The 24,597-nt window shown below is 46.8% G+C and overlaps 3 protein-coding genes across 4 annotated transcripts in view; 2 read left to right on the top strand and 1 right to left on the bottom strand.

The window, feature by feature from the left end:
* The window catches only part of ccr9a (chemokine (C-C motif) receptor 9a), a 3,738-nt gene extending 599 nt beyond the window's left edge, over positions 1-3,139 (top strand). Inside the window, exons 2-3 of the mRNA XM_056391572.1 lie at positions 486-575; positions 834-3,139. Coding sequence (XP_056247547.1) covers positions 528-575; positions 834-1,913 — 1,128 coding nt within the window. The 5' untranslated portion in view covers positions 486-527 and the 3' untranslated portion in view covers positions 1,914-3,139. The remainder of the gene's footprint in view (positions 1-485; positions 576-833) is intronic.
* A 2,432-nt stretch (positions 3,140-5,571) lies between these two features.
* Positions 5,572-11,256, top strand: bfsp2 (beaded filament structural protein 2, phakinin). Of its 2 annotated transcripts, none has more exons than XM_056391524.1 (7): positions 5,572-6,148; positions 6,588-6,670; positions 7,748-7,955; positions 8,306-8,470; positions 8,563-8,691; positions 8,790-9,031; positions 10,265-11,256. In XM_056391524.1, exons 1-7 carry the CDS (start codon positions 5,708-5,710, stop codon positions 10,356-10,358), a joined length of 1,362 nt encoding a protein of 453 aa, XP_056247499.1. In that variant the 5' UTR covers positions 5,572-5,707; the 3' UTR covers positions 10,359-11,256. The 2 variants fall into 2 exon arrangements, with proteins under 2 accessions (XP_056247499.1, XP_056247500.1); XM_056391525.1 differs by having other exon boundaries at positions 7,748-7,904; positions 10,265-11,255.
* An 830-nt stretch (positions 11,257-12,086) lies between these two features.
* On the bottom strand, positions 12,087-24,340 carry klhl18 (kelch-like family member 18). Its single transcript, XM_056391502.1, has 10 exons — positions 24,095-24,340; positions 22,529-22,659; positions 21,034-21,174; positions 20,666-20,864; positions 18,637-18,797; positions 15,429-15,565; positions 15,127-15,349; positions 14,943-15,047; positions 14,288-14,399; positions 12,087-14,119 (listed from the first exon to the last, which is right to left on the bottom strand). The coding sequence occupies exons 1-10, from the start codon at positions 24,281-24,283 to the stop codon at positions 13,733-13,735; spliced, it is 1,785 nt and encodes a 594-aa protein (XP_056247477.1). The 5' UTR covers positions 24,284-24,340; the 3' UTR covers positions 12,087-13,732.
* Between the last annotated feature and the right edge of the window lie 257 nt (positions 24,341-24,597).

Here is a 24,597-nt window from a genome sequence, read left to right as displayed (position 1 = left end):
TCAGTGTTTGTTCTACATGTTTTATATGAGTCTATTTCACTGTATTATCCGTTATATATCATCATCTGATTACATCATCTGTACCAATTATAGATCAATAAACCAGTCATTACCGATTCTAGATCAATATGTGAGAGTAAAGTATCACCACCACAGAAGAAGAGCTCATATGTATGATATCATTTCAGTTACTGATTCATGTGTTGGTTTTAATGATTTTATATTCGGTTGCCAGGCAGATTAACCTGTAATAACATCTCATCACTAATTACTTTAATATCTGAACCTGTGAAGTCACTAATGCTACAGTACAACATGTACTCTGAGATTTAATGCAATACTAGTATAAATAGAGAGTAGTAGTAGTAGAGGAGGAGGTGCACTGTAACAAATGATATCTTTTTTTGTTTGTCCTGAACCTATTGTTTTTTTAGTTGTTTTTTTTATTTATTTGTTTGTTTGTTTGTTTATTCGATTCTGTGAAGGTCACTGAATGACTTCATCGACATAAACAAGTATCTGATCACATGACCTCCATGGATGACATCATGAACATCACAATGTTCACCACAGAGGTAACAAATAATGATTGATTATCAGTTATTGATGAGTCTGATTGTTTTATTATTCTACAAATTAATTGATTAAATTATCAGTTTAATCAAATGTCATTAAAATCATAATGGAGATACAAGATTTAATGTATGAAGACTTCCTGCAGGTGAGTTCAGGTGAGTTCAGGTGTGTTCAGGTGCATTCAGGTGAGTTCAGATGTGTTGAGGTGTGTTCAGGTGAGTTCAGGTGAGTTCAGGTGTGTTGTCTCTTCCTGTCAGGACCCATCCTCTTTCAGCCCCTCCCCCACCACCGACGTGGACTACAGCGACTACGAGGACCTGATGTGTGACCGGGAATCAGTGCGGCTGTTCAGGGGTCAGTACGAGCCGCCACTCTTCTGGATGATCGCTCTGGTGGGTGGAGCAGGGAACCTGGCCGTGGTGTGGATCTACCTGAACTTCCGCCGGCGGCTGAAGACCATGTCGGACGTGTACCTGCTGAACCTGGCGGTGGCCGACCTGCTTTTCCTGTTCACGCTGCCCCTGTGGGCTGTTGAGGCATCGCATGGCTGGAGCTTCGGCTCCACGATCTGCAGGCTGACCTCCACAATCTACAAGGTGAACCTGTTCAGCAGCATGATGCTGCTCACCTGCATCAGTGTCGACCGCTACATCGTCATTGTACAGACCACCAAGGCGCAAAACTCAAAGATGGAGCGCCGCCGGCACAGCCGGCTGGTGTGCCTGGCAGTGTGGCTACTGGCCCTGCTGCTCGCGGTGCCCGAGCTCATGTACGCCACCATTGCAAAGACAGACTCGCATCAGAACTGCAGGATGGTGTATCCCGCTCACCTTGGCAACAGCACCAAGATCCTGGTGCTGTTGCTGCAGGTGAGCATGGGCTTCTGCTTGCCTTTCATGATCATGGCCTTCTGCTACAGCATCATTGTTGCCACGCTGCTCAAGACCCGAAACTTCCAGAAGCACAAAGCCATGCGCGTCATCCTGGTGGTGGTGGTGGTATTCGTTGTGTCACAGCTGCCCTACAACGGCGTGCTGGTGATGCAGGCGGCGCAGGCCTCTAACATGACCATGACCGACTGTGAGGAGGTGAAGCGCTTCAACATGGTGGAAGAGGTCCTGAAGAGTCTGGCCTACATGCACGCCTGCCTCAACCCTTTCCTCTACGCCTTCATGGGCGTGCGTTTCCGCAAGGATGTGCTGCGGCTTCTGCGCTGCTGCAGTTGCCAATCACAGCCCCACAAAAGTCAGCTGAGTAAGACCAGCAAGAGTCCTCTGGGCTCAACCAGAGCCTCGGTGATGTCAGACAGCGACACCTCGCAGGCCCTGTCCCTGTAGACACGCCACGGATACTTCCTGTTTGTGCTGCAGCAGCTGTCATGGCAACAGAGGAGTGAAATCACCCATCAATCCTCATTACTCCCCATCACTCCTTATCACGCCCCATCACTCCCCGTCACGTCCCATCACTCTCCCATCACTTTTCATTACACCCCATCACTCCTTATCACTCCTCATCACTCCCCATCACTCCTCATCACTCCTCATCACTCCCCCATCACTCCTCATCACTCCCCATCGCTCCTCATCACTCCTCATCACTCCCCATCACTCCTCATCACTACCCATCACTCCTCATCACTACCCCATCACTGCCCCATCACTCCTCATCACGCCCCATCACTCCCCATCACTACCCCATCACTGCCCAATCACTCCTCATCACTCCCCATCACTCCTCATCACTCCCCATCACTCCCCATCACTCCTCATCACGCCCCATCACTCCTCATCATTCCCCATCACTGCCCCATCACTCCCTCATCTCTTAATCCAGTCTCACTTCAATTTAGCTTCAAGCTGCTTTGAAATCCTTGAATGAAGGTCTTGAATGTAGAATCCTGACATCCTCAAACTTCTTTCCAGAAAATTTTCCAGGACTTCCTCAAGACATTCCAGGACTTTGTCAGGACTTTCTCAAGACATTGCAGGACTTTTCAGGACATTTCCAGGACTTTTCAGGACTTTCCCAAGACTTTCCTGGATTTTTCCAGGACTTCCCCAGGACTTTCTCAGGGCCTGCGTTTATGTTAAATGTGAAATTCTTTTTTGCCACAAACTGTGTGATTTTTAGCCGCTGTTATTGAAGAGTGTTGGGTCATGTGACCTCCTCACATTTTGACTGTGTTGCAGCTTCCTGTTTGAACAGGAAACACATCACATGAAGGAAGTAAGGAGGAGCCTTAAACTGAGCCAATGCTGCATCTCTGTCAGATCATGTGATTTTATATCTGTTCTGTTTGTTTAATGAAAGCTGAACATTCATTCATAGAGAAGTCATCTGTTACTGTCAGACACCACTGAACAGCGCTGCTAACACATGCTAACAGATGCTAACAGAGGCAGTAGGATGCTAACATGGACATTTATATCCGCGGATGTTTTCTGTTGTAAATAGTTTTTGTAGCTGTTTTTGGTTCATGTATGTAAACATATGGTCTCAGAATGAAGTGAATGTAAATGTTTCTTTACATGTTCAAATATTAAAGTGTGTGTCAAACAAAGTGTGTGTTTGAGTTGAAGCGTGAAACACAGGAGGAAGTTGATCAAAGTAGTCACACTCATTTCTTCACATCCTTCCTCCTCTCATCCTGTTTATGTAAAAAAAATCTGAGCGGGAACCAGAGAACACACAGAACCAACATTTACACGTTTAATATTTCTGATTAGTTCTTCAAGTTGTTAATGTTAAAATCTTTGGGGACAGAGGCTGAAGACAGTTTTTACAGATTAGGTAAATAAAATAAAATGTTGTCTGTAAAGAAATGAACTTTATAAAGCTTGGACCAAATCAGAGCCAACATTGCTTTTCTACTTGTTTCTACCAGTGTTTCAGTTTCTGGTTAATACACAGTGTGATGTAATGAAGTACTGTAGTACTGAACATAAAACATGAAGCTTTGAATTAAATTAGTCAATTGGCTGAAAATGAATTGTCAACTATTCTGAAAATGGTTATTTGTAATCATTCAATCAATTTATTAATTCTGATGATAATCATCAGATTAATCTATAATGATCAACATAAATTACAGTCAACACTTACATCTACAGACAAATAACAGACCGACTACAGACAGACTACCGACAGATTACAGACAGATTACAGACAGACTACAGACAGACTACCGACAGATTACAGACAGATTACAGATGCACTACAGACAGTGTTGGGTTCATCAGGTTGGTTACTTGATGTAAAAGCAGTTGTTGTTTTGAACTGTGTGTCAGCACACACAGAACAAGAAGTCGTCTGTTGTTTGCTGTGGTTTGATGTTTTCTGGTCATGGGATGTAAAAAAAACTAAATGTGGCGAAAAGAAGAAGTGAAACTAAGGAAGAGGAGAAGGTTCTGCAACATCAGAGAGACATTGAGCATTTATATATGTCTGATGTGTTGATTGATCCCCACCTCACCCTCCTTCCTTCTGGCTCTGGTTCTGGTTGCTCTGGGGGAACCACAGTCTTGTAGTCAAACTGGGAAAGAATATTCCTCTGATTTTAAACAAACAGCATCAAACAACGTCTCAGATAGAATGAAACAAATATATTATTTAGTGATAGTGGTTGGACACAGTGTTTTTACAGCAACAGTCTCAGGCTGATGTTTCCATGGTGACAGTGCTTCACATCAGAGAGAGATGTGTCAAAGCTGCTGGGAAGTTTCACCTGCCTCAGCGACATTAAACCACTTCCTGCTGAGAGTGACAACAGACCGCGATGTGTCTGTGACAGTTGATCTATGGACGAGGACTTCACCTGAACGCTGAAGATGGAGAGTTGAGGGATTTCCACTGAGACACTGAGTGAGACGACCGTTTGTGTTCAAGCCAACAGAAGCATGTGAACTCTCAGTCTGTTGTCACGGTGACGTCAAGAAACTGTCCGACTGTTTATCTTCTGGTTTCACTCTCAAGCTTGAACTTCACTGGAACAAACCACAGCTGAGTCACTGTCACAGTCCAATTTGACTATGGGGGTACATTAGGGACAATTTGGTCCACAGGTAAAATTAATAGAGACCAACAGCAACTCTCAACGCACTCCACTTTTCACCTGTCACTTGGTAATAAATGAATACACAGAATACAAAAGGGCCCTCAGGACATACACACACACACACACACACACACACCCACACACACAAACAGCTGCAGTGTATGAACACAGAGTGAGTTCCAGGCTGATACTCGGCGCTGCTGCTGGAGCCTTCAGTAGCAGGTTTCAGTCTGTCTCAGGTCTGTAGTGAATCAGGGCGTCAGTGATATAGCCTGGTCCCCGACCATGAAGGAGGAGGAGCTTAAAATCTGACAGATAGACGGAAGGACGGACGGACAGATGGCCTCAGGACTGTTGACAGTGTTTCATGATGTAAATTCACTGTCCATCAAACATAATGTTAAAACAGAAACAGCCACTCTGAGCTGTGAACAGTTCATCTATATGTAACTGAGTCTTTACCAGCTGGTTATGAAAGCTGATGTAGTAACTAACCAGCTTGAAACAAGTTAGTTATTGAGAGGAGCTGCTGCAGGTCTAGACCTGATCCTGTAGAGTCCCCCTTCAGAGGCTGAACCAGTTTATAACCCAACACACACACACACACACACACACACACACACACACACACACCAGTCTCAGTCAGTCATTAACAGTAACAGAAGAAACACATCAGCATCACTTTGTATTCATATGTGTACCCACACCCACCCCCACCTACAGTGGAGGGGGTTCAGGTATAGTCCTCATATATAGTATAGAAATGACACAAATGTGTGTGTGTGTGTGTGTGTGTGTGTGTGTGTGTAGGTCAGGGTCCGATGACCTGTGTGTGTGTGTGTGTGTGTGTGTGTGTGTGTTTGACCTCTCTATGTGTTTCAGGACTCTTCCTGACCCCCGCCCCCCCCCCCCCCCCCCCGTGCTGATGCAGCTGAAATCGGACCGTGTGTTTCTCTCTGCAGAGACACAAACACGTCCTGAACAAAAGCCGCCATGTTTCCAGAACTCCGTGCCTCCATAAATTGGTGGCGGGAGCGGCTCTGAGCGGTTTGACACTGGGAGCCGCTTAACGTCATGCCTCTGCCCCGACGCCGCTCTTCTTTCCTGGGACAGCCGTCCTCCGAGCGCCCGGCCGCCGCCTCCTGCGGGAGGACCGGTGCGGCCGGCACCGCCGCCCCGCGCGGTGTCTTCGTGGGCTCTGCGCCCCCGGTGGGCGGGGCCTCCAGCCTGGGGACGCGTGTCTCTCGGCGGGCTCTGGGCATCAGCAGCGTGTTCCTGCAGGGGATGAGGAGCAGCGCGGCCCCGGTCCTACCCCGGGCCGGCGACCGGGCGGCGGGTCCCGGAGCGGCGGCCGGACTGAACAGCTGCCTGATGGAGTACCGAGACAAAGTGAGAGCCCTGGAACACCTAAACCAGCAGCTGGAGGACCAGATCCGCCTCTGTCTGGACCGCAAGGCCTCCAGCGCCGGAGCCTGGGGACCACTGAGGAGGGAGTGGGAGGACGTCTACAGACAGGTGAGAACAGGTGGAGGTTGGAAGTCTACAGACAGGTGAGGACAGGTGGAGGGAGGAGGTCTACACACAACTTTTAGCCTTGAATCCAGGACTGTTGTGGATCTTGAACTGTTGGATCACCTCCTCCAACTTGGATCTCTTGGATCTCTGAGCGACGGTGAAACAGTGAAATCTGGATTGACAGCTGACTGTGGATGAATGTTACAGAGTGAAGGAGTGAGTCAGTTACTGGAAGACAGTGTTCTACCTCAGAAACACGTCAGCCTCACATAATCAATAATCAATCATCAATAATCCAGTAGCAGCTGAGTGATTGAAACGAACACCTGTCAGTGTGACACAACAAGAAGGACTCATACAGTGTGTGTGTGTGTGTGTGTGTGTGTGTGCTGCCCCCTGCTGCTGCACTCAGTTCTCTGTTTTCCTGTGTTTTCTGCAGGTCAGTGAAGCCATCCTGGATAATGCTCGTTTGATGCTGCAGACGGAGAACGTTCAGGCTAACGCTGAGGACTTCAAGGACAGGTCAGAGGTCAAACACACACGCACACACACACTGAAAGTTAAACCAGAACTAAGAGGAGGACTGAGGCAGAGTGAGACGTCGCTGCATTAACACCCTCTCTGACACAGTTCCTCTGTGTTTTCCCACAATGCACCACTGACCTCAGCATCAGCAGCTGCTTTATATGAAACAAGTTTAAACTGCAGACCTGAGGCCTATACTACGAAACAAGTTCAACAGTTACCTGAACCTAACATTAACCTGATCACCTGGCTCAGTTAACTCTGGTTTACCTGTCCAGGTACGAGCATGTTCATATGAAAGAGGTGAAGTTCTTAATTATAAGCAACATCGTCTGAACCATGGTTCTTAATATGAGAAGAAACACTGACGAAGTAAATCCAGTAATAACCACGTCCAACAGTGACATTCAACAAGGTGAAATGTACCAATATGATCACATGACTGGAACAAAAAAATATGATTTCCATGTCTAAATATAATTTCTGTTAAAGTCAGACTAAAGATATATTGTAAATAAGAGCAAGAATTATCATCATGTTGATGATGAAGAGGAGGAGAGGAAGAGGAGAAGAAGAGGGGAAGAGAGGAAGAGGAAAGGAAGAAAAGAGGAGAGGAAGAGGGGGGAGAGGAAGAAAAGAGGATTGGAAGAAGAGAGGAAGAGGGGAGGAAGAGGAGAGGACTGAAATAATTAACAGTGAGACTAATTGTTCTAATCAAAGACATCAGAGGTTCAGGTTTCTCTCCAGTCGTGTCACAGAGTCTCCTCATGTTGTTCTGAGCTCAGTGATGAAGAGGAGAGTAAAAGCTTCATGAATCCTCCATTAAAGAATCTGTGTTCAGGTCAAGTGAAGCTCTAACAGTGATTAGATTTTATCTAGCGATAAACTTTTGTTCAGCGTAAGTTACCATGGTGACAAGTGAACCACCGTCATAGGACTGAAAACCCAGAATTAAACCTGAAGTTACCTCGATAACTTCAGATCCTGATTCGTAGTACAGGTCTCAGGTGTTTCAGGTGTCAGGAGGGGTCGGGTCGAGGAGGAGGAGGAGTAACGCCTACCTTCCTCCTGCAGGTACGAGAATGAGCAGCCGTTCAGGAAGGCGGTGGAGGAGGAGATCAGCTCTCTGTACAAAGTCATTGACGACGCCAACCTGACGAAGGCGGAGCTCGAGGAGCAGATGGAGAACATGAAAGCCGAGCTACGTCACCTGGAGCACAACCATGAGCAGGTCCCATCACTGTGTTTAACAGGAGACTGTAAACACCTCACCAAGTTTTTGGTCAGCAGTAAACAGCATAGACAGGAGGGGGCGGAGCTTTAAATGTTACTTCATAGCAACAATGAGAAACTTTTATTATTGTCTCTAAATGATTCATTAATAACTGAATTTTAAGATAAATATTATAAATATTATAAATCAACAAACAGATAAAAGATAATTTTATTTACTAATTAATAACATCTCATTGAAGCCTTTGTTGAATTTATAATGAATTTAAAACTGAAGATAATGTTTTTATTCTGTTTAAAAATGATCATCTCATCATCTGAAGATTATTGTTAATAAATTGTTAATAATCCATGATCTTCGTTTAATGCTGAGGTCATGTGACCTGTTTGTGCGCCCAGGACGTCCGTGTCCTCTACAGTCAGATGGCGGGACGCGAGGTGGACGAACCTGACGCTCCCATAGAGACCAGTCTGGACCAAATCCTGGCCTACATCAGGAGCCACTGGGAGAAGGTGACGGAGAAGAACCGAGCCGAGACCGACAACTACCAGCTGGAGTGTAAGGTGAGGTCTTCTTACCTGCACAGGTGTCCTCGCAGGTGTCTTCGCAGGTGTCCTCGCGGATGTCCTCACAGGTGTGTATGTGTGTCCTGTAGGAGGCGCAGTGTATGAGCAGCAGACTGAGTCCAGAAGAGGAGCAGGTAGAAGCGCTGAAGGCCGAGTGTAACGACACCGGCTGCAAGATCCAGAGTCTGCAGGCCGAGACTGAGTCCATCCGAGCGTTGGTGAGAGACGTACACAATCAATAATCAATCATTATCAATACTCTGATCAATAACTACCATCAGAAACATGTCACCGTCTCACCGCTGTCCTCCTGCAGAAACGAGGTCTGGAGAACTCGCTGAGCGACGCTCGCCACTGGCATGACATGGAGCTGCAGAATCTGGGCTCAGTGGTGGCCAAGCTGGAGGCGGAGCTCGCCGACGTGCGTGGCGAGATTGAGCAGCAGCGGCGCGACTACGACACGTTGCTAAGCAACAAGCAGCGTCTGGAGCAGGAGATCGGCCTGTACCACGGCATCCTGGACGGAGAGGAGAGCCGCTTTCTGCCGAGCGAGATACCGTGAGTCACAGCAAGAACAACCACACCGACAACAACAACACTAACAACAACAATAATACTGACAACAAAAACACTGACAACAACAACAACAACAACAACAACAATACTGACAACAACAACACTGACAATAACAACACTGACAACAACAATACTGACAACAACAACACTGACAATAACAACACTGACAACAACAACAATACTGACAACAAAAACAACAACACCAACAACAACAACACTGACAACAAAAACACTGACAACACCAAAAACAACAATGACAATAACAACAAAACTGACAATAACAATGACACTGACAACAAAAACAACAACAACACTGACAAAACCACACAGACACAACAACAATGACAACAAAACTGACAACAACAACGTTGACAACACCACACAGACAACACTGAAAAAAACAATGACACTGACGACAACAAAAACAACAACACTGACAACAACCACACAGACAACACTGAAAACAACAATGACACTGACAACAACAAAAACAACAACACTGACAACAACCAAACAGACAACAACACTGAAAACAACGACACTGACAACAACAAAAACAACAACACTGACAACAACCAAACAGACAACAACACTGAAAACAACGACACTGACAACAACAAAAACAACAACACTGAAAACAACAGCATCGACAATACTGAAAACAAGAACACTGACACCAACAACCACACAAACAACAACAACAACAACACTGAAAACAACAATGACACTGACAAAAACAAAAACAACACGAATAACAACAACAACAACAACACTGACACCAACAACCACACACACAACAACAATACTGAAGACAACAACAATACTGAAAACAACAACAACACAGACAACAACAACAACAACACTGACAACAACCACACAGACAACAACAATACTGAAAACAACAACAACACTGACAACAACAACCACCCAAACAACAACAATACTGAAAACAACAACAACACAGACAACAACAACAACAACCACCCAAACAACAACAACACTGAAAACAACAATGACACCTACAACAACAAAAACAACAGCACTGACAACAACAACCACTCTGACAACCACAACACCGACAACAGCAAAAACAACAACAACAACAACGACACTGACAACAACACAACATCGTCTTCAACTGATCAATACCTTATAAACACTGTGGATCTGCACTGCCAATCATTGTCATTCAAATCATTATAATTACCTGTCCAGGTGTTCAGGTCTGCACTCACAACCTGAGGGAGCTGCCAACGCCCCTGCTGCTCCAGACTCCCGGACTAACACTCCAGGACCTCCAGGACAGTGATCCCTGTGGAGGATCTGAGGAGCAGGTGAAGTCCAGCAGAATGTGGACTCTGGTCTCTGCTGGAGGATTTCTACCTGGTGATGTGTGCAGGTGTGATGGAAATCCGGAGTGTGAGGCAGCGATCAACATGAGGCAGTGAAGTGGTTTCTGCTAATGAAATAATGTGTTGGAGGTCCCCAGGTAAACCTGTTCTCAGGACAGGTCCAGAGGACCCAACCTGAACTTGGCCTCAAATCCAGACTCTAAGTGTTCTGAGGTTCTGCATGGACCCAACAAATTGAATCCACTGGATCCAGACATCAACCAAAGGCTTGCGCTACTCGTCTCAATGTACGATGTTTTACCAGAGTCGTTTCCTAAAGCTCTATGAGACATGGAGAGAATCACACTTACATTTCCCATGATGCAACTGGATAGTCTTTTCACTATGCTGCATTTATGTTATATGTGATGGAAGATGTTTATGAGACATTTGATCAAACACTACGTCCATTAAATCAGAGCTCAAAAACTCAGACATGACATGAATGCAGCATCAGCGATGTTTTCATTTGTCCCCTTCATGTGGTGGATTTACCTGTAAGACACACACCTGTGAGACATGAGGTGGTCACATGACTGGTTCAGGACTTTGTGATTTGATGAGGACCACCTGGACCCACCGTTATACGAGTCATCAACTCACAAAGGATTGTGGGACTGATTTAAAGGATATCAGGTGTGTTTTACTTGGGTACTGTTTCACTCTGAAATGATGACATCACAGCAGGTGACGGTCACCATCGGTGTTATTTAGATTTTCTGATCAATGAACTGGATTATTTTGATATTTTTAAATGATGATGTTTTTTTCTGTTTGACAATAAAAGAGTTTAAAGTGAATTCAGGTAAGACTCTTTATTGATTTCTGATCGAGATGTTTCAGAAGAATCATTTTACATTTTTCATTAAAACTCATTAAAATAAACATGTTGATGTTCACTGTAAACACGTCAAGGACAAAAACGTTTAAATCTCATTTAAACATTGTGACGTCTGAAGAGTCAAAGCCTTTTGAAGCTGTCACGACTGAACAAAATAACCTAACACTGATGGTTTCAAACACAAATGTGTCCCCACAACCACAGCAAGACATGTACACACATGTACATGTATACACACATGTACATGACCTAACAGAAGTTGATCTGAAATTAATCCATACCACTATATCATGCACATACAAGCACACACACATACACAGTGCTGATTTGCCTCATACATGCTCTCCTACTTGAGAGTAAAAGGGGTAAGAGTTAATGAGTCCAATTAGCTAATAAGAATCAGCTTTGTCCATTTTTGCGTGGACACTGTGTTAGTAGCACCTGCTGAGACCTGAGACCTGTTTGCTATCAGCTTCTGAATTTGTATTGGAGTCTATGGGAGAGCTACTATGAAGGTTGTAGCTCAAAGCTCAAAGTAAATTCAATATGTCTGCTGCTGTATTTACTGATGTACTGTCCAGTCTGAACTGTAATCTCTCTCTATGAGCACTGACTTGTAAACACCTTTTGCCTGTGTGTGTGTGTGTGTGTGTGTGTGTGTGTGTGTGTGTGTGGGGCTATGTTTGTAAACATCACAGAGATCAAAGAGTCTCTTAATGAGCTGGTTCAAACACCTCTGTCTAGCTGGAATACACAGAGCTGACTCAGATCTGGGTGAGCCTCTCAAAAAACACGATCAGACAAATTGATCTGAAAATTCCTCTTTAATGATCCACAAATGTCTCAGGAAGGAAAACAGATAAAAAAAATCATAAATTAATCAATAAAAATAAAACTACAGATGACTGATGATGACTGAGGAGGCTGGAGAGACCAGATGAATATAATCAGTGCTTCAATGTCACATAGTCACTAAAACGTTCATGTATCAACTTCAACTGTTTACTTTTATTATAAATTCATCACATTCATTTTCATTGAATTCATATATAAAACTTGTTAAAAGCTTTCAGCTGCATCTCATGGCTTTCATCAGCAGATGGAGCTACTCAAATAATAAGAACTGTCTCCATGACAACTGACCCTCAGGAAAACCATGAAATCCAACTGAAAGTTATGGTGCAGGGTGAAGGACAAATTTAAGACCAATGATCTGGCCAATGACGAGCCGGGGAACGAGAGCTTTGCGCCATTAGCCACGCAAAGCTATGCTAGGCATTCGACCAGCCTCGGCAGCCTAGTGAATATGTAATTGACATAACTATTAGCAATGCTAGGCTAACCTCTAGTATACCTAAGCTAGCCCAAAAAAGGACATGGAAACCTGGCCTGTGATTTTCACAGTAAAAACCCTGTTGACCTAAGGTGAAGCTAACACCTGATAATGACTGACCACAGTTTTATATATAAAGCTAATTGAGTCAACGTTAATAAAATGTTTTACAATTGATTAAAAAGGTTTGATGACAATTTCTCTCACTTTTATCATCATTTATTAAAATGTATTAACATTACAACATGAAACTGACTTATTGACGTGGATCTCTCCAGTCTCAGCTTCAGAAACACGACACAACATGTCCAGGATTCATTTATGAGTTTTAACTGACGACTCATGAAGCTTCAAACTGTTCAATATTAAATCTTTTTTTTTTTTTAAGAAACTATGAAATAAATAATCATCTGTCTGAAGCTCCGTTCACACTGATTTCTGATTTTAACATCAGTCATTCTGGAAACATGACACCAACAAACACACAGATAAAGCAGAACAAGCTCATCTGTTTTAAATAACAAATCATCTGTGATCAGCTGTGATCAGCTGTGATCAGCTGTGATCAGCTCCTGTCCCTGTTTTACTGTGATACTGAAGGAAACGTAAAACCAGGAGGATTCTCTATGAAGTTCTGCAGACTCTGTTTCTCTGGTGCTTTATTCTGGAGGAGGAGGGGACCCGGACCCCCCCCCCCCGAGGAGAATTCAAACTTTAATAAAGATATAATTTTTTTTTCTTTTTCACGTGTCTGCAGCTGTCAATCACTCTCTTTGATTACAGATTAGTAATAACAGTCCAGTGAACGTGGTCCCAGAAAACCGATCAGAGTGGTCATCCTGTCTCAATCAGCAGCTTTCTTTCAAACAAGTATAAAATCAATATTTATAGTTACTTGGTCCACAAATGCGCTAATAGCACAATGCTAGCAGCTAGCCTGTGCGGCCTAGCTCTACAGTTTTACCCATAATCCCACAGGCCTGGCGTCAGTGTGCAGATCTGAGCCCAGCCGTCGTACCAATGAAGCTCAGTGAACGCCACCGGAGGGCGCCGCCCCCACCTCCTCCCCACCTGCAGCCAGCAGTAACACGTCGATGCCTAGCCTCCAAAGGGCCACTTTAGGCGGGCTGCAGGGGGATGCAGCCGACCCCGACCCCCCCCTCGTGGCAGACCATGGGGGCCATGAAGATCCAGCGGTTGGTGTCGGGATTGTACATCTCCACCGAGCTGAGGTTGGACTGTCCATCGTACCCGCCCACGGCGTACAGACGCCCCGACGTGGACACCAGAGACACCCGGCTGCGCCGCGTGTTCATCGGCACCAGGAGGCTCCACTGCCCCGAGCCCGAGCTGAACACCTCTGCGCCGCTCAGGAACCCCGAGCCGTCGTACCCCCCCGCCACGTACATGTGACTGCCCAGAGACGCTGCCCCGTGACGACAACGCTTGTTTAGCATCGCCGCCGCCTGGTGCCACCGGTTGGTGTGGTGGTTGTAGTACTCCACCTGGTGGGGGTGGGGGGGCAGACAAAATTCAGTTTGATGTGGATTCTATAAAATATTAATAAGAAATATTTATATATATCGATAATACAAATATTGTTTCCTGCCTGTCACCTGATTGTACTGATCAGTTGTATTGATCAGTGGTGTGTGTGTGATGATGACACTGACCGTGTTGAAGATCTGTAAACCGTCATGGCCGCCTGAGACAAAGATGCGTCCGTCAAACACCGTCACACCTGCAGCGCTGCGACTGGCGCTCATCTCCGTCACCACCGTCCACCTGGACACCAGCAGCAGGTAGAAGATCAATATCGTCAACAAGTAAACAGGTAAACAACAACACGTCTTCTCTCTTTAACATCTTTAAGGGATTATTAAGTTTTTTAGGTCTTAATTAAAAGACTGTTTTCATGATTGTTTGGACATTTTTAAGGATTTTTTTTACTCTCTACTTAAATTTATTAAAAATGTCTTAATATCACAGGTGCTAATGCCAGCAAACAAATGGTCTCCATGGAAACTTTAGATGTAAATGATGATGTAAATGCCTTGAGGTTTTCCCTTAACTAAGGAAACATTTTAAGAGATTCTGTGCAACAACCTTAAGTACCTCCCTCTTAAGGTCTTTAACCACTCACACCCTAATGACACCACGATGAGTCAACCTCATTGTTTACATCATGTTCACTCGTTTGCTCTGGTAACGAGCAGCGACTCGTCACACCTGATGCCGCCCCAGGTGAGGGGGCAGTAACACAGGTAAGTCATGTACTGACACAGAGACCTGGTCCTGGGCTGATCCGGATCACTGATGTTTGATCACCTGTCGGTCTCTGGAGAGTAACACTCCACTGAGTTCAGAGATGACTTCCCGTCGTAGCCGCCGCACACGTAGATATGTCCGTCAATCACGACCGTTCCCATGGCGCTGTTGACGACAGCATGTTTTATTACTTTTCAGGACCAGTGCATCAGTACTGATCACTATTGATAAGTATTGATCACACCTGCGCTGGCTGTTCATGCTTGACACCCGTGTCCAGCTGTCTGTCTCTGGGTTGTAAACCTCCACCGTGCTCAGCCGTGATTGGCCATCATATCCACCGATGGCGTACAGCAGCCCGTTAATGACGGCCACGCCCACTCTGCTGCGAGCCGTCCTCATTGGCTGACAGCGCTCCCAGAAGTTCCCGATCGGATCGAAAACTTCGACTACGTTTAATGAGTCACCTGGAGGAGAAAACACACCATCAGCTGATCACCCTGAGCACAGATGAGAGAGGACGACACCGACAGGTGAGCGGTGTACCTGAGCTGTTGAGCCCTCCCACAGCGTAGATGAGACCTGTGATGGACGTGCAGCACCTCTGTCTGGTCTTAAAAGTGGGCAGGTGCGGACGCCGCTCTGGCATCAGGTGGAAATCTTTGGCTTCATCCACGAGATCTCTGACAGGAAACAAGAGAGTCTCACAACTTCAACATGAAAATACATGAGGACACATGAAGACACACAAGGACACACGAAGACACACGAGGACACACGAGGACACACGAGGGCACACGAGGACACACGAGGACACATGAGGTCACATGAGGACACACGAGGGCACACGAGGACACACGAGGACACACGAGGACACACGAGGACACACGAGGACACACGAGGGCACACGAGGACACACGAGGACACACGAGGACACACGAGGACACATGAGGTCACATGAGGACACATGAGGGCACGTGAAGACAGATAAAGACACATGAGGACACATGAAGACACATGAGGACACGTGAAGACACATGAGGACACGTGAAGACACATGAGGACACACGAGGACACACGAGGACACACGAGGACACACAAGGACACACGAAGACACACGAAGACACACGAGGACACACGAGGACACACGAGGGCACATGAGGACACACGAGGACACATGAGGTCACATGAGGACACATGAGGGCACGTGAAGACAGATAAAGACACATGAGGACACATGAAGACAACATGAGGACACGTGAAGACACATGAGGACACACGAAGACACACGAGGACACACGAGGACACACAAGGACACACGAAGACACACGAGGACACACGAGGGCACATGAGGACACACGAGGACACATGAGGACACACGAGGACACACGAGGACACACGAGGACACACGAAGACACATGAGGACACATGAGGGCACGTGAAGACACACAAGGTCACACGAGGACACACGAGGGCACATGAGGACACATGAGGTCACATGAGGACACATGAGGGCACATGAGGACACACGAGGACACATGAGGTCACATGAGGACACATGAGGGCACGTGAAGACAGATAAAGACACATGAGGACACATGAAGACAACATGAGGACACGTGAAGACACATGAGGACACACGAGGCCACATGAGGACACATGAGGACACATGAGGGCACGTGAAGACAGATAAAGACACATGAGGACACATGAAGACACATGAGGACACGTGAAGACACATGAGGACACGTGAAGACACACGAGGACACACGAGGACACACGAGGACACACGAGGACACACGAGGGCACATGAGGTCACACGAGGTCACATGAGGACACACGAGGACACATGAGGGCACATGAGGACACACGAGGACACATGAGGACACATGAGGACACATGAGGGCACGTGAAGACAGATAAAGACACATGAGGACACATGAAGACAACATGAGGACACGTGAAGACACATGAGGACACACGAAGACACACGAGGACACACGAGGACACACAAGGACACACGAAGACACACGAGGACACACGAGGGCACATGAGGACACACGAGGACACATGAGGACACACGAGGACACACGAGGACACACGAGGACACACGAAGACACATGAGGACACATGAGGGCACGTGAAGACACACAAGGTCACACGAGGACACACGAGGGCACATGAGGACACATGAGGTCACATGAGGACACATGAGGGCACATGAGGACACACGAGGACACATGAGGTCACATGAGGACACATGAGGGCACGTGAAGACAGATAAAGACACATGAGGACACATGAAGACAACATGAGGACACGTGAAGACACATGAGGACACACGAGGCCACATGAGGACACATGAGGACACATGAGGGCACGTGAAGACAGATAAAGACACATGAGGACACATGAAGACACATGAGGACACGTGAAGACACATGAGGACACGTGAAGACACATGAGGACACATGAGGTCACATGAGGACACACGAGGACACACGAGGACACACGAGGACACATGAGGACACACGAGGACACATGAGGACACATGAGGACACATGAGGGCACATGAGGACACACGAGGACACATGAGGTCACATGAGGACACATGAGGACACATGAGGACACATGAGGACACATGAGGACACATGAGGTCACATGAGGACACACGAGGACACATGAGGGCACGTGAAGACAGATAAAGACACATGAGGACACACGAAGACACATGAGGACACACGAGGACACACGAGGACACGAGGTCACATGAGGACACATGAGGACACACGAGGCCACATGAGGACACATGAGGACACATGAGGTCACATGAGGACACACGAGGACAACATGAGGACACGTGAAGACACATGAGGACACACGAGGACACGAGGTCACATGAGGACACACGAGGACACACGAGGACACACGAGGACACACGAGGACACATGAGGTCACATGAGGACACACGAGGACACATGAGGACACACGAGGACACATGAGGACACATGAGGACACACGAAGACACACGAGGACACACGAGGGCACATGAGGACACACGAGGACACATGAGGACACACGAGGACACACGAAGACACACGAGGACACACGAGGACACACGAGGACACACAAGGACACACGAAGACACACGAGGACACACGAGGACACACGAGGGCACATGAGGACACACGAGGACACGAGGTCACATGAGGACACATGAGGGCACATGAAGACAGATAAAGACACATGAGGACACATGAAGACAACATGAGGACACGTGAAGACACATGAGGACACACGAAGACACACGAGGACACACGAGGACACACGAGGACACATGAGGACACATGAGGTCACATGAAGACACATGAGGACACATGAGGGCACGTGAAGACAGATAAAGACACATGAGGACACATGAAGACACATGAGGACACGTGAAGACACATGAGGACACGTGAGGACACACGAGGACACACGAGGACACACGAGGACACACGAGGACACACGAGGACACACGAGGACACACGAGGGCACATGAGGTCACACGAGGTCACATGAGGACACACGAGGACACATGAGGGCACATGAGGACACATGAGGTCACACGAGGTCACATGAGGATACACGAGGACACATGAGGACACATGAGGACACACGAGGACACGTGAAGACACATGAGGAAACATGAGGATACGTGAAGACAGATAAAGACACATGAGGACACGTGAAGACAACATGAGGACAGACTCACCTGCACTTGTGGCAGCAGCGAACCAGCTCGTCCTGCTGGACTCGGTCTGACAGGAACTGTGGTCGACACAGAGGAAGTCTGATCTTGGACAGCAGCTCCGGCAGCAGGGACTCCCTCTGGTCCCGGTCATGATGAACCCAGGCCAGCACAGCCTCAAACACCTGCACAGGTACACAGAGCAGGTAGCAGTGTGAAATCAGTGAACACCTGCTGGACTGTGATGAACCGAGGTTCACACATTCAAGGTGCCCAGAGGATGAACCCTGCTGACTGATGATCCTCTGACACGAACATCAACATGTTCAGGATCCTGAAGTTTCTCAATAATAACAATGATCCTGTGAGCGCCCTCTGCTGGACACGCCCACTCTACTCCTGTCCAGCTCTGCTCTGATTTTCATTGGTCCACACATAGAACCTGGTACCTGCTTCTGGTTGTGGTCTCACCTCCACCTAGCTGGGGTGAAAACACTGCAGGCTGCTGATTGGTCAGAGAGAATCAGCATGACTGTGTGATCACTGAAAGAGTAACTGTTCAACAACAATATTATTGTAATGTAAGTTTTAATAATATATTATTTTATAATTCTACTTTGTTTTAATAATTTATTATTATTGTACTTTTTAATAATATATAATGATGTCATAGTATTTCATGTCTCAGGTGTCAGTGATGTTGCAGGTCAGAGTTTTATTTGTCACTTGTTCAGGTTCAATGGTCAGAAAACAAGTCAGTGAAATGAGGGTGAAACGAGTCAACAGCAGACAGACTGTGGAAAACTGGAAACTCTAAACTGCTGTAAACTGCTGTGAACCGCTGTGAACCGCTGTAAACCGCTGTGAACCGCTGTGAACCGCTGTAAACCGCTGTGAACCGCTGTAAACCGCTGTGAACCGCTGTAAACCGCTGTGAACCGCTGTGAACCGCTGTAAACCGCTGTGAACCGCTGTGAACCGCTGTAAACCGCTGTGAACCGCTGTAAACCGCTGTGAACCGCTGTAAACCGCTGTGAACCGCTGTGAACCGCTGTAAACCGCTGTGAACCGCTGTGAACCGCTGTAAACCGCTGTGAACCGCTGTGAACCGCTGTGAACCGCTGTAAACCGCTGTAAACCGCTGTGAACCGCTGTAAACCGCTGTGAACCGCTGTAAACCGCTGTAAACCGCTGTGAACCGCTGTGAACCGCTGTAAACCGCTGTAAACCGCTGTGAACCGCTGTGAACCGCTGTAAACCGCTGTAAACCGCTGTGAACCGCTGTGAACCGCTGTAAACCGCTGTAAACCGCTGTGAACCGCTGTAAACCGCTGTGAACTGCTGTGAACCGCTGTAAACCGCTGTGAACCGCTGTAAACCGCTGTGAACCGCTGTGAACCGCTGTGAACCGCTGTGAATCGCTGTGAACCGCTGTAAATCGCTGTAAACCGCTGTAAACCGCTGTGAACCGCTGTAAACCGCTGTAAACCGCTGTGAACCGCTGTGGACCGCTGTAAACCGCTGTAAACCGCTGTAAATCGCTGTGGACCGCTGTAAACCGCTGTAAACCACTGTAAACCGCTGTAAACCGCTGTGAACCGCTGTAAACCGCTGTAAACCGCTGTAAACCGCTGTGAACCGCTTTAACTAAACTGAGTCCTAAAATGAAGCTGTGATTGATGGATGGACGGACGGATGGTTAATTTACCCCATAGGGAAAATTCATGTGTCCAGTAGCTCATTAGTAATAATAATTATAATAGTTGTTAATAAATAAGAAATATTAATAAATTAAATGAGTCCACTTCCTGTCCTGCAGCGAGATGAGACGTTTCTTGAGTTTCTCACCTGCTTCAGATGAACGTTGAAAACAACAAACTCGACAGAAACACAAAGAACAGAGAGAATCCTGAACATGGGGACGTCCCAGCGGACAGAGGGACGGACACATGAGCCAAGGAGAGGAAGATGAGAAGGATGACAGATCCTCCTGTAGCAGGAGTCGCTCCGTCATCCACCATCAGTTACCGTGCCGACGGGCAGAGCAGCTCACCTGTTCCTCTGCTTTCACGTTGAGCTCGTCACAGCCCACCAGCTCCAGCACCTCCTCCGTCCTCAGACCCAGGAACTCCTCTGACAGAGAGACCTCCACAAAGTGCTGGTGGAGGAAGCTGCTGGCCGAGTCGTACAGAGTCGTGCACATCATGGTCTCTGCAAACTGACGCACGCCCAGACAGTTCTTGGGATGTAACCTGAAGCCCACAGACCCGGACACAGACAGAGAATTAAAACAATTTAGCTCCAGAGCAGCTACTAAATGGACCTTGTTGTTTTGTCAGAGCTGAAGTGACAATAGGACACACTCCTCCTACTACAGATGATTCTGTTAGACCTCCACCCGAGTGTATTGGAGTGACTGACCTCTCCTGGAGGAAGGAGCAGCAGGCGTCTTTAACGTTCTGCAGCTGCAGGAAACTCGAGCCAATCAGAAGAGACTGGACGTTCTGCTGGTCGATCGCAACATGGCCGCTGTATGCAAAGTTTATCAGAGCCTCCAGAGCACTGCAGGGAGAGAGGGACTGGTCATACTGGTGTCAGACTGAGACCTGTACTACGAAGCAGGATCTGAGGTTATCGAGGTAACTTCAGGTTTAACTCTGGGTTTTCAGTCCTACGACGGGGGTTCACTTATTAACGGGGTAAATCACCATGGTAACTGATGCCTATATCCTAACTTAGAGGATCAGATCAAAACAGCCACACTACTGACCAATCAGATCACTGGAAAAACAGAGTCACCATTCCTACAGGATCCTGACAGGGACAAAAGAGTTCACAATAAAGTGATCAATAGTAGCGATCAGTAGATATAAGATATAGATCAGTGGAACAGTTTCCATGTGTCTCTGGTTTTAAACCAAAGCTTCTGCAGAATTCACAGTTTATCACTAAATAAAATCTAATGACTGTCAGAGCTTCATCTGACCTGAACACACATTCTTTAATGGAGGATTCCTGCCAGTGATGAAGCTTTTACTCTCCTCTTCATCACTGAGCTCAGAACAACATGAGGAGACTGTGACACGACTGGAGAGAAACCTGAACCTCTGATGTCTTTGATTAGAACAATTAGTCTCACTGTTAATTATTTCATCATTAGAATGAACATTTCAACAACTCCTCCTCTTCCTCTCTTTTCTTTTTCTCCTCTTTTCTCCTTTTCCTCTTCATCAACATGATGATAATTCTTCCTCTCTTCTTCCTCTCCTCTCCTCTTCCTCTCCTCTTCCTCCTCTCTTCCTCTCCTCTTCCTCTCCTCCCCTCTTCCTCCCCTCTTCCTCCCCCCTTCCTCCCCCCTTCCTCTCCTCTTCCTCTCCTCTCTGCAGCAGAAATAGTCTGACATGAACTTTAACTGCTTCACATGTTCATAACAGTTTGTTCATCATCAACATGATGATAATTCTTGCTCTTATTTACAATATATCTTTAGTCTGACTTTAACAGAAATTATATTTAGACATGGAAATCATATTTTTTTGTTCCAGTCATGTGATCATATTGGTACATTTCACCTTGTTGAATGTCACTGTTGGATGTGGTTATTACTGGATTTACTTCGTCAGTGTTTCTTCTCATATTAAGAACCATGGTTCAGACGATGTTGCTAATAATTAAAAACTTCACCTCTTTCACATGAACATGCTCGTACCTGGACAGGTAAACCAGAGTTAACTGAGCCAGGTGATAACCAGCTTCGTATTTCAGGTTATCAGGACCGTCAACACTGACAGTCCTGACGGTTTGTTGAACTTGTTTCGTAGTACAGGCCTCAAGTGTCAGACTTGGAAGTGGTTATCTGTACTGGTCTAAGACTGTTGGTCTGTGGTTGGTGTGTGGGTACCTGTGCAGGTCTTACCTGGGGTCCATGCCCTGCATCAGGATCTCGTCCTGTTTACACTCCACCATGTCGTTGGTGAACATGGCGTGAAAGTATGGGATGGAGGCCGCCAAGATGATCCGGTGAGCGCTGAATTTATGATCCCCGACCTGCAGAGAGGACGACATGTTAACAGTGATGTCACCTGGAGTGATGTCACCTGTACAGAGCTCTCACCTGTGCAGAGGTGTGTTCACTGTGTTGCAAATTGTATTTCCTCAGATTGAGCAGCTTTAATCCTGACACTTTAAGAGGATCAGCTGTAGCAGCTCTGAGGTCATCACCTTGAGGTCACATGTTATAACGAAGCAGCTTCAGATCTCATGGTGTGATCATGGAGGGATCCAGATTCAGATTTTATTCTGAACTTCATCTTCCTGTGCTGCAGCAGCAGCAGCAGCAGCAGCAGCAGCAGCAGCAGCAGCAGCAGCAACAACAACAACAACAACAACAACAACAACAACAACAACAGACCTGATGAGTCACTCAGATAAAAGCTTCATATTAACTTCAACTACTGGAGGTCTGTGGATCAAGACTGTGGATCAAGACTGGATGAGGTCATGGATCAGAACTGTGGATCAGAACTGTGGATCAGGACTGTGGATCAAGACTGGATCAGGTCATGGATCAGAACTGTGGATCAGGACTGTGGATCAAGACTGGATCAGGTCATGGATCAGAACTGTGGAAAAAGTCTGTGGATCAAGACCGTGGATCAAGACTGGATCAGAACTGTGGAACAGGTCTGTGGATCAAGACTTTGGATCAAGACTGTGGGTCAGGACTGTGGATCAGGACTGTGGATCAAGACTGGATGAGGTCATGGATCAGAACTGTGGCTCAGAACTGTGGAGCAGGTCTGTGGATCAGGTCAAGTCTGTGGATCAAGACTGTGGATCAAGACTGGATCAGGTCGTGGATCAGAACTGAGGAACAGGTCTGTGGATCAAGACTGGATCAGGTCATGGATCAGAACTGTGGAGCAGGTCTGTGGATCAGGTCAAGTCTGTGGATCAGGACTGTGGATCAAGACTGGATCAGGTCGTGGATCAGAACTGAGGAACAGGTCTGTGGATCAAGACTGGATCAGGTCAAGTCTGTGGATCAGGACTGTGGATCAAGACTGGATCAGGTCGTGGATCAGAACTGAGGAACAGGTCTGTGGATCAAGACTGGATCAGGTCATGGATCAGAACTGTGGAGCAGGTCTGTGGATCAGGTCAAGTCTGTGGATCAAGTCTGTGGATCAAGTCAGGATTGTGTATCAGGACTGTGTATCAGTCTGCCTGCTGCCTTGCTGCAGGGTCACCGGCAGCGGCAGCAGGTCAAGGATTAGTAGTTACCTTTCCTGCCCGAGCCGATACTAACGGCCTGTGACGTCATAAGCCCGTGTAAACGGGACGGTCATCATCATAATAACATTAAAGCCAATGTTAGTATGTTGTTAGCCCCGTTAGCTGTGCCGCAGCTAACTTCCTCCTGACGGGTTGCTAGCTATTAGCTGGCAAGCTAACTTCAGCCTCGAGCGTCGTCGTTTCTTACCTTGAGCGTGACGTCACAGAGTTTCCCCTGACGTCGGATCTCCTCCATGACGACATAGCCCCTTGCCGGCAAGTCGTGTACTGAGAAATGAACTAAATCCTCGAGCTCTTCGCAGAAAACGTCTCCCATCGTCAGCACGAGCGGCGGAGCGGCGCAAACTGACACCACCGAGCCACCGTACACAGCCATGAGCCGTGACGTCCCGGTAACCGACGAAAGCGGGCAGGTCTCAGCCTTCAGAATAAAAGACTCGGCTATCAAAGCAAAGACTGTATGTACATTTATACATGATTGCAATTGTTATTATCATTGTTATTATTATTCCGTGTGTCAGGCGGGCAGGGTCGAATGAGACTTCAGCGCGTTTATCTGCTGCAGATAGATAAATAATAGCTGAAAAATGAAGCGGAAGTTGTCGGAAGTTACGTTTCCTCTGAGGCCAAACCAGCTTACACATCAGAGAAGATGTGTCACATGACCCTGCTGAAACCAAAACAAACAGA

The sequence above is a fragment of the Seriola aureovittata genome, chromosome 12 (genome assembly GCF_021018895.1).
Source record: "Seriola aureovittata isolate HTS-2021-v1 ecotype China chromosome 12, ASM2101889v1, whole genome shotgun sequence".
NCBI lineage: Eukaryota > Metazoa > Chordata > Actinopteri > Carangiformes > Carangidae > Seriola > Seriola aureovittata.
Note: the sequence above shows the minus strand (reverse complement) of the source record. Positions and strands in the feature narration are given on the sequence as shown.